General features: G+C 43.9%; 1 protein-coding gene across 2 annotated transcripts; it reads left to right on the top strand.

The window, feature by feature from the left end:
- Positions 1-36: 36 nt before the first annotated feature.
- On the top strand, positions 37-10,134 carry fbln5 (fibulin 5). 2 transcript variants are annotated; one of them, XM_034575997.1, is made up of 11 exons: positions 37-446; positions 586-640; positions 891-939; positions 1,137-1,394; positions 6,286-6,408; positions 6,965-7,081; positions 7,187-7,303; positions 7,604-7,721; positions 8,243-8,374; positions 8,493-8,688; positions 9,686-10,134. In XM_034575997.1, the coding sequence occupies exons 1-11, from the start codon at positions 403-405 to the stop codon at positions 9,845-9,847; spliced, it is 1,371 nt and encodes a 456-aa protein (XP_034431888.1). In that variant the 5' UTR covers positions 37-402; the 3' UTR covers positions 9,848-10,134. The 2 variants fall into 2 exon arrangements, with proteins under 2 accessions (XP_034431888.1, XP_034431887.1); XM_034575996.1 differs by having other exon boundaries at positions 7,604-7,726; positions 8,248-8,374.
- The last annotated feature ends 769 nt before the right edge of the window (positions 10,135-10,903 follow it).

Raw genomic sequence — 10,903 nt, 5'->3', positions numbered from 1 at the left:
ACACTGTGTTAATGTGTGTTTGTGTGTTTTATGCCCCCAACAGCTCAGGAGCAGCCGCCTGTAGAAGTGAGTGTGGGGCCACTGTCTCTGGCTGGAGGAGGAGGGGGGGGCTGTCTCTGCATGATTGAATCCAGCTGTTGTGGAAGCGGGTGCGGGGGGGGTGGCCCGTCAATTTGCATAGCTAAATAATCTGTAGAGCCGACAGGACCGGAGCAGATCCCTTTGAGAGAAGCCATTCTTCACCGAAGCCTCAGCTCGAGCAGACTTAATGAAAACCTGGTGTCGGCCCGTGCGTAAAGACGCGTAGTTGGAGGAGGTGGTGAGAGGAGAGGAGAGGAGAGGAGGTTAAGGGAGAATTCACGGCTCCTTCTGAATCTTTCCTCCGAGAGCTCAACACAAACCATGCTTTTTGAAATCCGCAGCCTCAGGTCCTGCTCTTCTGCAAGGTGAGGGAACTTCATCCTTTCCTCTAACCGATGCGTGTCCGTGCGTAAATCAGTTTTTTGTGTGTATCTGAATGAGATGGAGGAAGCTCCTGGTTTTTCCTCAGGTTTAAAACATGCTTGTCTCTCTCTCTCTCTGCAGGACATTGGCAGCTCTGGTGTGTGTTCTGCTCTGTATCCAGCCTGGACACGGACAGGTAACACAACACCTTCCCTCATCTGGGTCACGTTTTCAGGGTGTTTCGTTCATGTCGACCAAGGTCATGGTCCTGAAGCTTTAATGATCAGAAACTGATGAAAAGATGATTTTTAAAGAGGGGAGGCTGTGCTTGTTAATATTATTCCATTCATAATGAAACATATTGCATGACTAGTTTTATTGTAACAGCTCCAGATGACTTAAATACATGAATTACTAATATATACCCCTGGACCATCTCTCCACAGGCCTGCACAGAAGGGTTTGCTTATGACCGCAGGGCAAGACAGTGTATAGGTGAGTGACATGACTGCTACTGTCTTATAACGTTAAAAGTAAAAAAATGTCTTCTGCCTTTTATCCACAAGCTTAATCTGAAAAGGGGAGAAAAGTAAAGTGTGAACTTGAATACGTTTTAAAAGTGAAGGAATAAGACGCCCACAGATGTGCTGGATGCAAGAATGTCCTTATCAGTGCATCGCCTTGTCCTCCAGATGTGGACGAGTGCCGTACCCTGCCAGATGCTTGCCGAGGAGACATGCGCTGTGTGAACCAGAACGGAGGCTACCTGTGCATCCCGAGGACCCTGTACAACCAGCCGTACAGACCAGAGACCCCGGTCCTGCCGGAGCCCGCTTACCCAGACACCTTCCTCCCGGCTCCCAGGTCTGTGGAGCCCAGCTACCCCAGAGTGGGGAGCACAGCTCAGTGCCTCCTGGGATATACTCCTGCAGAGGATGGCACCTGTAACGGTGAGTCCGCAGACCTCTGATTCAGATCCTTTAAGTCACAATACAAACTACCTAAAATGTTCAGAAGTATTATTAGGTTGTTTATGCAGAGTCATTTATATAGAAGCAGCATTTTAGTGTTGAAGCTTCTCGAGGTGCAGAGGGTTTGAACTGATTAACACTGAATCCAGAGCAGCAGTTTAACATGGAGGTTCCAGTCTGAGGGTTTGTGTCCTTTCCAAAGGGTCAAGGATCAATTAGTGAGCTCCTGAGATGATTAATGAGGCGGGAAAGAAGGAAAACAAACATCTGAGAGAAGAGTAGTTGTCATTCTTTGTATTTTCTCCTGAAGAACATAACTTTACTTGGTCCGGCTGCATAAACATTGAAATGAAACCATCTGAAACCAAAAGTTGCGACATTGATGCAACTGCCCCGACTGGATGAATGTTTTTAATGTTAAACTTTCATCTTGGAAGTGACTCAACTTCTAAATGCAGGAAAAAATGATGTTTTCCTTCTGAAATGTAGTAAATGTATACATTGTCAGAAAACAGAAAAACCTATACGTAAAGTACATAGAAAAGTACTTGACTAACTATACATAGTTACTGTGTACTACTTGTACCTATGTGATTTGCTTTAACCTCCTCAGAAGTTCACATGGTTCTGATTTACTGCTTCAGGATAATTGAGCTACAAATCAAATATAAGACAAATGCACAAATGGTCTTTTACATCCTGTTGTGTCACACAATTCACTTCTCGTGTCTTTGGGACGGATTTAAAATGTCACAGGACCAAAGTCTGTTGGTTTTTATTCATCAGAAGTTCTGCTCATTGTTTGCAGTTGTTTGCTTTTAACAGCACCACAGTGTTCTGCTGTTCATCAGGTCACCAGCACAGTGGCTGCAGAGTTAAAAATCAATGTTATTACTGATAATTAGATCAAAGTCAGCAAGACTCATCTTCTGGGGACCACGATTGTACAACTCTTCTTTGTAATCTGTCCAATAACTGTTGGATTGGAAGCAGCCTTTCTGCCTCCATGGATAAAAACTCTCTCAGATTTATCTTCAAAACCATTTTGAAAACATTTTAACGTGCAGCTGCTTGTAAGAGATGCAAGTGCGGAGAGTGTATCCTCTGCTGCAGCTGTTTGCGGTTTCTCGTCTCTGTTGTGAAGTTGTGAAGCCACCACCTGACGTTACAGTGAAAGGCATAAGAGGTCAGAAAGTCCACAGAGATGGTGATTTAACTCCAGGGAAATGCACGAATCCATCGGTTCACAGGGACAAATTATATTTCGAGGCTCTGGGTTTCAGCTTGTGTGCCGTCACCCAGCCAGAGCTCCAGGCCCTCCAACTCCTCTCAGGGAAGAAATCTGCGCTTTCTGAAGGATTCTGTTGCGCGTCAAAGCCACAAGAGACTCCAGCTGTCAGATAATTCTTAATCTCTGATGTCCCCCCCCCCCAGCTGTGTTAAATACATCTTCACATAATAACCCCAGTGTGTAGAGCAGAGAAGAGCTGTTGAAAATGGGCCCTGTCGTCCATTTGAGGTGTTTTTTTCTGTCGTTCTGGATGAATCAGACCTGTGATGAATGGAAAATGTACACATGCAGCTTTCTCCTTCTAAAGAGAAGCGTGGAGTTTAGGTCATGCACAAATACGGACTGTTTCTCTCAGCAGGGGAGAAGCCTGTCAGGGAATCGGCTCCCAACCTTGTTTGAGTAAACTGCGCCATCAGGATGCCAAACATGAGGTCATGTGGAGCCAAATCTGTGCCCGAGAACAGGCATGGCTCTGTGGGGGCCGATGGTAACAAGCCCCTGCACTGGCTGAACGCCGGAGTGTGTGGTGATGTAATGGGCTGTTGTTGATTGATGCAGCTACGGGGCAGAAACTACACAGACTGTGACTTCCTGTCTGAGCCTGTAACAAACATGGCTTTGTCTTCAAGTTAGTGCTCCAACAGTCAGTAATGGCACCAGTTTGGGTAAAAACCATATAAGAAATGACCCCTTAAAGTGTGAAGTTTTAAATTATAACTCAACAACCAGGCTGCAGGGATTCTGCTGCATCCAGCCACAGGAGGATTAGTGATGTTGGCTGATGAGACTTGACAGTTGGTCGTAGAGTTCACCTTAAAGTTGTTGCATGAGTAAAATGCATTGACTGTGAATAAAGATGGACGACGTGTCTCTACTTCCTCCCACTTATCCAGTAATGAACCATCTTGTTCAGTCGTGATCAGGGGAGGGAGCCGCGGTATCAAGGTCCCGTCGACCAATCACGAGTCAGTCTCAGCTGTCAATCAGGATGTTTTACCCTGTTTTTATAAAGTCTTCAAAAAAGTAATTACAACCAAACTGACTAGAAGAATGAACACTTGAACAAACACCAGTGTGATAAGAACTAAACCTAAAATGAGAGAAACCATCTTTGAGAAAACCTTTTTTTGACGTGCACTTTGAATGTTTAAGTTTGGTCCGTGTCCCAACCATTAACATGGACAATGTGGCAATCAAGACCCTTTGGCTTCACTTCTGTGGAGTCATCATGTCGTCATCTGTATAAACACTCGATGGGAGACCTTGTTTGTGAAGTAACTGTGGAGTTTTCTGTAGCTCTACACATGTGGTGTGGCTCCAGGGAGGTGATGTTGTTGCATCAGTGCATCTCTTACTTTAATCCAGGCTGAAATATAAATATTTGTCATATATTCGTGCCCCCTGCTGAGGATAAATTACCATAACTTTGGTCATCTCTTAACTTTTCATCCTGCAACATCAACAGAGCAGAAGTTAAATGTCTATCATTTCACTCAGCCTCAGCTGTACTTTGTGCTTGGTGCTAATTCTATCATGCTAACAAGCTAACATGCTAAACTCAGACAGTGATTATGAATCCAGATCAACATCAACATGGTAGCATTTAGCTGATGTCAGCATTTAGTGCTTCACAGCTTCACAGATCTGTTAAATATGTAATTTGTGTGAACTGACCCTTTTTAAGCAGGAGATCTATTTACAGACAAAAAATCAAATTCTGACTCTGGACTTCACATCATCTTGTGTTTTTCATTTCCCATGGGAGCGTGATATTCATTTCTGCTCATAACTCCAGTTGGGGGTATTTTCACTTAGATTGAGGGCTTACAGTCTCCTCTGTGGCTTGAGAACAAGTTTCCAACCTTGTGGGCTCATGAAACCCTCTTGATAAACTAAAAAATGCATCATAGTCCGAATGAAATCAACAAACACATGTTGAGAACTGTCATTCTGCAGTTCTCAGCTGCTTCTCATCCCACTCAGGGTTTATTCTGCTTTTCTATGTAGTTCGAGAGGAGATGATGAATTTAGCTGTTGTCTCGCTGGAGATTAGATTGAATCAGTTTGTGCACAAGTGTCTCAACTGTATTTCATACTTTTCGACCGACCTTCCACAATCTGTCACGTCTTCTCTGACGCTGACGAGGATCGTGAGCAGCAGCGAAGCTCGTGGGCAGCTCATGAAAAGCTCTATATAAGGAGCGGAGCTGACACACTGCACTTTGTGTGTGTTTACTGGAGATCAGGCTACACATGGGGTGCAGATGAGGGCCCTTCACAGAGGTATCGCCTGCTAACGGCAAGCAGGTGCCGCTGTAGCTGTTGGCCGGTGGCCGAGCGCTCTGGGCCTCCTCCACCCCCGTGAAGGGCGAGTGGTCCAAGTTGGCACAAAGGGCAACAGTCCCACCGACAGACGTTATCGCTCCTCGCCGCTGCCTGACCAAACAAAGAGCCGGGCCCCCACCCACTTCCCCCGCCGGCTTTTCTAGAGATCTGTGACTTCATGGTCTGAGAAGCGTAAGCACAGGCTGGAATTTCTGATCTGTCATATCCTCATAAGGAAATGTAGCTATTATGATGGAGAATGTGAGCTGCTCCAGAGGCGTGAAAGGAATTCAGAGCGTAATCTGAGGAATCGCTGATCCTGTGCAAAAACAGCAGTAAAGTGATAGTTGACCGAGGTGTTAACTGTTGTGTTAAGAGGCCTTTAAATACAGGGCGGTGAAAACCTGAGCGTTGGAGAAACAAAACCGTTGACTGCACGTTTGTCTGTGAAACCCCCCCCGAGCCAGAAGGAAATTTATTCTAGTCTGGCAGATGTGCATTTGAGCAAGGCACCGAACCCTCGACTGCTGCGGTGGAATGAGGCGGTCGAATAAAAAACAAAGTGACTCGCTTAGAACGAAGCTCAGGAATATAAAGGTTTTGTCTTTTGTTGAGTCCAACAAAGGATAAACGTTGCAAGTTATAAACACTGACATGTAAAACTCCTCTCTCCAAAAATGGACCCATAGCATTTGCACATTGTCACTTTATTTCTGCATCTACATCACTATGCTCTCTGAATGATGCACACCAGAGGCTATGTACAAATGGGTGTATGCTACGCTGATTTAAAAAGATATGTGTATAAATGCCGTGTACCAGCATACACCCTGCACCACACCACTGTTTGTAGGGGCTTGATAACAACAAGCTGCACAAACAAAACGATTGCAGGGTTCATCTGCGTTCACTAAACATATTTACTGACCATTAAACACACGACCACCGACCTGTGGAAACAGCTGTAGCCTCACAACAGATCCCTTTAATCTACAGGGCTGCTGGACTGTTGGTGGTGTTGTTGTTCTTGTTGTTGTTTGTACACAGGGTAACTTCTGGTTGTTTCATGGCAACTATCACTGGGCAAGATGCTGATGTTAGTGCGACATCTAGTGGCAGTGAGAATCATATATGTAACCTTGAATGCCTGTCGTGCTGTGGGACACTTCTGACCTGCCTGTTGATTCCCACTCAGGGAATCGTTTTATCCTGAAAGAGGATGAAACACTAACTTCTCCTCCTCCTCTGTTGCAGACATCGACGAATGTGAGACCAACTCTCATCACTGTAACCCCACCCAGGTCTGCATCAACACGGCCGGCGGCTACACCTGCTCCTGCACCGAGGGATACTGGCTCATCGGTGGACAGTGTCAGGGTGAGTGAGTAAAGCCGATTACATTCACAGCTGGTTCACAGGTGAGGTTTATTTATTATCTGATACAGAAATCGTCCTGCAAAGATTTGAGCTTGAGGAACTTAATCCACCTGGTTTGTTGATGTAGTTACTTACAAGCTATGGTGTTTGTAAAAATAAATATGGAATGTAAACAGTTAGAAAACATAGATAATGTGAATTTAGTCTGTGAAGTTGTCTTTAAAGAAAGAGATGTCATAACCCCCCCCCCCCCCCCCTGCTGGCAGTTAACAAGCCGGTTTCTACTCTCTTCAATTCTTAAAACTATAAATAATAATGTGATTTAACATGGTTCTCGTCTTTGTTGACAAAAGCCTTTGTGACCTCTGAAGGCTTTGGCTCCTCCTCTAGAGAAACAGCGCCCTCCTCATGCTCTGAGTGGTATTGCAGCTCATCAGGGTTTCACATCAATAAACTGTCAAGATTAAAAAAATAAAGCTTATTTTGTACTTTTCAGAAAACATATATACGTTGTGGTTCGTAACCTGTTGGTGTTTTTCTTTTTTTTTTTGACCAGATATTGATGAATGTCGCTATGGTTACTGCCAACAGCTGTGTGCCAACGTCCCGGGCTCTTACTCCTGCTCCTGTAACCCCGGCTTCATCCTCAACCCAGACAGCAGGACCTGCCAAGGTACACTCACACTCACACTCACACACTCACACAACACACACACTCACACAACACACACACTCTGCATCTGTTCCAGTGTTAAGTTCCCTCCTTGCTTCTCTGCAGATGTGGACGAGTGTGCAGATGAGCCGTGCACTCACGGCTGCTTCAACACCTACGGCTCCTTCATGTGTAACTGTGACGAGGGATTCGAGCTGGCAGCTGATGGAACTTCTTGCATCGGTGAGCAGAGCCACATTAAATCTGCCGTTTCGTGACTTCTGTGCAATCTGTCAGGAGATTTGTTTCCATATAACGAACCTTAAAGTTTAATAATATTCTGTGTATCTGAGTATTAAGCAAATGAAACATATCCAAATACAGATTTACATACATAAGGTCAATGTTTCCTTTGATATCATAATGCATTATTACATTAACACTGTCCATCCACTCAACCCTGTGCAGCCTCACAGGCAGACGGAGTCAGTGGCAGCTCAGTTTGGATGTGACACTGTCTCTTTGGATTTGTTTCCCCTGTAGACTTGGATGAGTGCAGCTTCTCTGAGTTTCTGTGTCAGCACAGATGTGTGAACACCCCCGGCTCCTTCTCCTGCATCTGTCCGCCCGGGTACTTTGTGTTTGAGGACGGCCGGAGCTGTGAAGGTAGGAGGACAATGACACGGTCCTGACTGTACAGAGACTGAACTGAAGGTGTATTCGTTTGTGTTGTCATTTGAACAGCGGCAGTTAAAATGCTGCATCACACAGGACAAATAATCTGAAGTAAACATGTCTGATGAAGCTGCTAAGAATTGCTTTGTTGTGTATATCTTTCAGGAAAGTTTTGAACATAATGTAGTCCTTTTTTACTTTAATCCATTTTCCTTAATCTGTCACTCAACATGTGTAGTATAATATTAACAATAGGTGCAGAATAATAAAGTAGAAATCAAGTTAAACTGGTTGTACATGTGTGTAACATCGGTCCTGATCAGTATTTATATCAGATAGTGTTTAAAACAAATGTTACTATTATGAGATTCTCTCATTCTCACACACTGTTTTGTTGATGTTGTTTAAATGTTGTTTCTCTGATGATGATGTTGATGATGATGATGATGATGATGATGATGATGATGATGATGTTTTAACTGACCCTGACTGTTGTGTGCTTGATTTTGAAGATATCAATGATTGTGACACTGGTAACAACACCTGTACAACAGCACAAGTATGTTTCAATTTCCAGGGAGGCTACACATGCCTGGATCCTTTACAGTGTCACACTCCTTACGTCGAAGTTAGTGACAAGTGAGTGCCCCCCCCCCAATAACAGCATCTTCACTCTGTCACATATCGAACACAAAGTCAATCAGTTGATGATCTGTTGCTGGAACCCTGACCCCCCCCTGTGTGTCCTCCTGTGCAGTCAGTGCATGTGCTCAGCTGAGAACCCTGCCTGCAGGGACAAGCCCTTCACCGTTCTGTATCGACACATGGACTTGTCGTCGGGGCGCAGTGTGCCTGCAGACATCTTCCAGATGCAGGCCACCACGCGCTACCCGGGCGCCTTCTACATCTTCCAGATCAAGTCGGGCAATGACGGACGAGAGTTTTACATGAGGGTGAGTACGATGGACGAGACACTGACCTGTAGATATGAAGGAGAAGAATCAAAATGCAGTGATACGACACGTCACAGGAATTAAATGAGCATATGTGGAGGTTGCTATGTAAATCGATGATGAATATTTGTAATAAGATCAAATATGTCCTCCTACATAATAGTTTTAATGGCAACAAAGAGTTAATACACTATTTAATACCCTTATATCTGCATAAATTATTGTGTGTTTTATTTAATAATACATAAATAGGGGAAGTTAAAGTGAAATTTTTTAGGTTTAGGTCAGACGTGTGGTCTGTTGTTCACCACATTCACCAGTGAGGTCACAGGTGCTCACACACGCTCAGGTTAAACATCCACATCACAGCAGCGAGTTAAACCACCAGATGTCAGCAAATACAAGATGTGAGCCTTCACTGTCTGATCTGTCACTGAAAGGTGATTTATACCCAAACACACAAGTTATTCATCAAGAGGCACAACATCAATTAATCTGTCAACCCATGTTTATCATGTAAGGTCTGACCTGTGCCATGACGTATATTATATAAACATGTAGAGTTGAGGTTATATAACTCCCGTACAGAATGAGAACCTTGTTGAGGGTGTGATTCTGAATATAAACCATGGAGACATTAATTATTCTGCTGTCATGTTATTAGTTGAAGTCCCTATACCCATTTTTCAAAGAAGACATTTTGACATGTTACAGTAGGAAAACACAGTTATGTCATGTTATTAGTAAGAGCTGTGTTTTTCCTCCTATGACAAATCAACAGGCTGTGAAAACACGAAACACAGTTATACACTGAGCTCAGTGACTGTGCAGTGTGCAGCCAGTAGGTGGCGTCCTACATGTGTGTGTCTCAAATTAGTTCAATACAGACACAGGGAATAAATAAAAAGAACAGTATACAGTCGTCTACTTTCACAGCTTCCTCCTCTTCATCCCTCACGTTCCTCTCACGTCTCTTTTCTTCTTCTTCATGTCGTAGCAAACCAGCAACGTGAGCGCCACCCTGGTCCTGTCCCGGCCGATCAAGGGCCCCAAGGAGCTGGTGCTGGATCTGGAGATGGTCACCGTCAACAATGTCATCAACTTCCGAGGCAGCTCCATCATACGCCTGACGATATTCGTGTCGGAGCACCCGTTCTGAGCGGGAACTTCCTCGGCCCCCCCCAGAGAATCCTGTTGTTTGCCCCACTGCAGCTGATGTAATGCTCTGGTGTTTGAGACAGCTCATCACTTTTTTTGTTTTTCCTTTTTTAAACGTTATGTCATCCTCATCCTGTCAATAAAGACGCGTCCGATAAAGAGTGAGCTGATGGGAAAGCAGCCCTGCGCTCCGATCCCCACCCTGGTTTAATGGACACTGAGCTTTTTTATAGCTGCGACATGTTCTTTCAACACAGATGGATATTTATGTTGTACCATTTTTTAACCTCCTCTATTTAGAAAATCACCTGAAAACGGCCCCCAACAAAATCCCACTGTATCCTCAGAGCAGTTCCCCCCCACTTGTCTGTGAATCTCCATCCCTTCAGATAAGCTGTGAATGTTTTCGAGCTGTCGTTGAACCACGAGTATTTTAAGAGACGGGATGAGCAGCTGATCTGAGCTGAAGTGTAATTGTGCATTCGGAGGCAGTTGTATTTGAAATGATGTAACAATCAGTCATAAGCTGAATTATTGATCACGGTGTCTTTAAGTTCAATAAATGTCTTTACCACAGAAAATGACTCGAGCATGAGCAGGAACCTGAACTCTTACTGATACATTCACTTCTGGGATTATAATGCTGAGGCTCTAAAAGCCTGTTGGATCAATTCAAATCAAATAAAAGTTTTAGAGACACGAAACCAAATTTGGAGGTTTTAGAGGCAACATATTACTCTGATATGATTTGGGATGATATCAGCACATTTTACTGCCCTATTTTCGAAATGTATATTATTTTTTAAATATTTATAACAAACGTTGGGATCATAACAACACATTGAGGAACACTACTGAATGAAGGGGATTCTGTTTTGGGGGATTTTTGCTGGTGGTGCTTCTGGATGGTTGCGAGAAATTGTGCAATCAAATTCCACCCAATGGAAATTTGAGGCATCAGTTTTACAAATTTGGTGGAAATAAAGCAAATTTGGGAGATTTAGATGCAAAATATACATTTTAAGGAATAAAACGTTACGTATTAACGTTAATAATT

The sequence above is a fragment of the Hippoglossus hippoglossus genome, chromosome 22 (assembly GCF_009819705.1).
Source record: "Hippoglossus hippoglossus isolate fHipHip1 chromosome 22, fHipHip1.pri, whole genome shotgun sequence".
NCBI lineage: Eukaryota > Metazoa > Chordata > Actinopteri > Pleuronectiformes > Pleuronectidae > Hippoglossus > Hippoglossus hippoglossus.
The sequence above is the reverse complement of the archived record's forward strand: the minus strand, read 5'-3'. Positions and strand labels throughout refer to the sequence as shown.

Coding starts and splice junctions, on each gene's coding strand:
- fbln5 (XM_034575997.1), top strand. CDS start 403: ATGCTTTTTGAAATCCGCAGCCTCAGGTCCTGCTCTTCTGCAAG. Junction 641..890: donor TCCAGCCTGGACACGGACAG/GTAACACAACAC, acceptor ATCTCTCCACAG/GCCTGCACAGAAGGGTTTGC. Junction 1,395..6,285: donor AGAGGATGGCACCTGTAACG/GTGAGTCCGCAG, acceptor CCTCTGTTGCAG/ACATCGACGAATGTGAGACC.